At 35.0% G+C, this 1484-nt stretch overlaps 1 protein-coding gene across 1 annotated transcript; it reads right to left on the bottom strand.

The window, feature by feature from the left end:
* Positions 1 to 265: 265 nt before the first annotated feature.
* On the bottom strand, positions 266 to 1120 carry LOC120930666 (olfactory receptor 11L1-like). Its single transcript, XM_040341842.1, has one exon. It carries the CDS (start codon positions 1043 to 1045, stop codon positions 266 to 268), a length of 780 nt encoding a protein of 259 aa, XP_040197776.1. The 5' UTR covers positions 1046 to 1120.
* Between the last annotated feature and the right edge of the window lie 364 nt (positions 1121 to 1484).

Genomic DNA, 1484 nt, shown 5'->3' with positions numbered 1-1484 from the left:
CCATGTGACATAAAAAGTTACAACAACTGACATTTTATTCCCTAGGGTCTCTGCTAAAACAAAAACGTATTTAATTTTTGGGGGTTCTAAGTAATTTTCTGCCCAAAAAAATATGATTTTTACATGTAGGAGCAAAGTGCCAGAATTGGACTGGATGGTAAGTAGTTAAAAATATTATAAATTACTGTATTTATTGGCGTATAACACTCACTTTTTTACCCTGAAAATAGAGGGTAAACTGTGCCTGTGTGTTATACGCAGGGGTTCAAATCTTTTTAATTAAATGCCTGTCCAAAAAGTTTTGGATCAGTTTTCCGACAGATTTTTTCAATTCTTTATTCCTCAGACTATATATAAGTGGATTTATCATTGGAGTGACTACAGTGTACAGTAATGATATGAGTTTAGTAATGTCCTTTGTTTTTCCTCTATTTGGTATCAGATATACACAAACCAGGGTGCCGTAATAGATACAAACCACAGTCAGGTGAGAACTGCATGTTGAAAAAACCTTTTGTCTGCCAGTAATAGATGGTATTTTAAAAATAGTAGATATAATATAAGCATATGATACAATAATAATGAAGAAAGGAATGACAATAACAAGAACACTCAAAAATGTCCCTTCAAATTGAGCAGCGGTGGTATCGGAGCAGGAGAGTTGTAGGATTGGATTGAAGTCACAGAAAAAGTGATCAATAATATCGGGACCACAAAATTGTAACATTGATATGGTTACAGTGAAAACCAAAGCTCCAAACACACTTAAGATCCAGCATAGGATGACCAGTATCCAGCAAACCTGGTGGTTCATTTTCAATGGATAATGCAATGGTTTACAGATGGCCAAATATCTGTCCCAACTCATCACTGTCAGAAGAAAACACTCTGAAGATTCTGTGATAACAAAGAAATAAAACTGAGCAAGGCAATTAGAAAATGACATGGCGGTCTTTTTTGTTAAAGCAGTGCAGATAATGTTAGGAAGAATATCAGTTACTAGTAATATATCTAATACAGAGAGCTGGGAGAGGAAGAAGTACATTGGAGAATGGAGGGATTTGCTGTAGGACACCAGTGTGATGATCAGGAGGTTTCCACATATCGTCACACAATAAAGCAAAAGGAAAATAAAAAATACCAAAAATGTAATACTTTGAGGAATATGAAATCCTAGGAGGTGAATTGTTGTAATTCTGGTCACATTTCTTTGATCCATTTGCTGAAGGCAAAATATCACAAATGGTAAAACCTGACTTGTCTAGTTAATGTAAATTATTGAATTCAAATATGAAAGGAAGGAAGGAAGGAAGGAGGGAAGGAAGGAAGGAAGGAAGGAAGGAAGGAAGGAAGGTGGTCATTTCACTTTGTTGGAGTGAGTGCAAATCATAAACAGATTCTAATTGGTCAGTATTAGTTACATCACATTGGGTATTGAACATTGAACAGATTCAAAACAAGTTGCATCTTAATTTCTAGGATTA

This window comes from Rana temporaria, chromosome 3 (assembly GCF_905171775.1).
Source record: "Rana temporaria chromosome 3, aRanTem1.1, whole genome shotgun sequence".
Classification (NCBI taxonomy): Eukaryota; Metazoa; Chordata; class Amphibia; order Anura; family Ranidae; genus Rana; species Rana temporaria.
Note: the sequence above shows the minus strand (reverse complement) of the source record. Positions and strands in the feature narration are given on the sequence as shown.

Bases quoted from the DNA above. Each gene is read 5' to 3' on its own strand.
- LOC120930666 (XM_040341842.1), bottom strand. From the start codon at position 1,045: ATGTACTTCTTCCTCTCCCAGCTCTCTGTATTAGATATATTACTAGTA.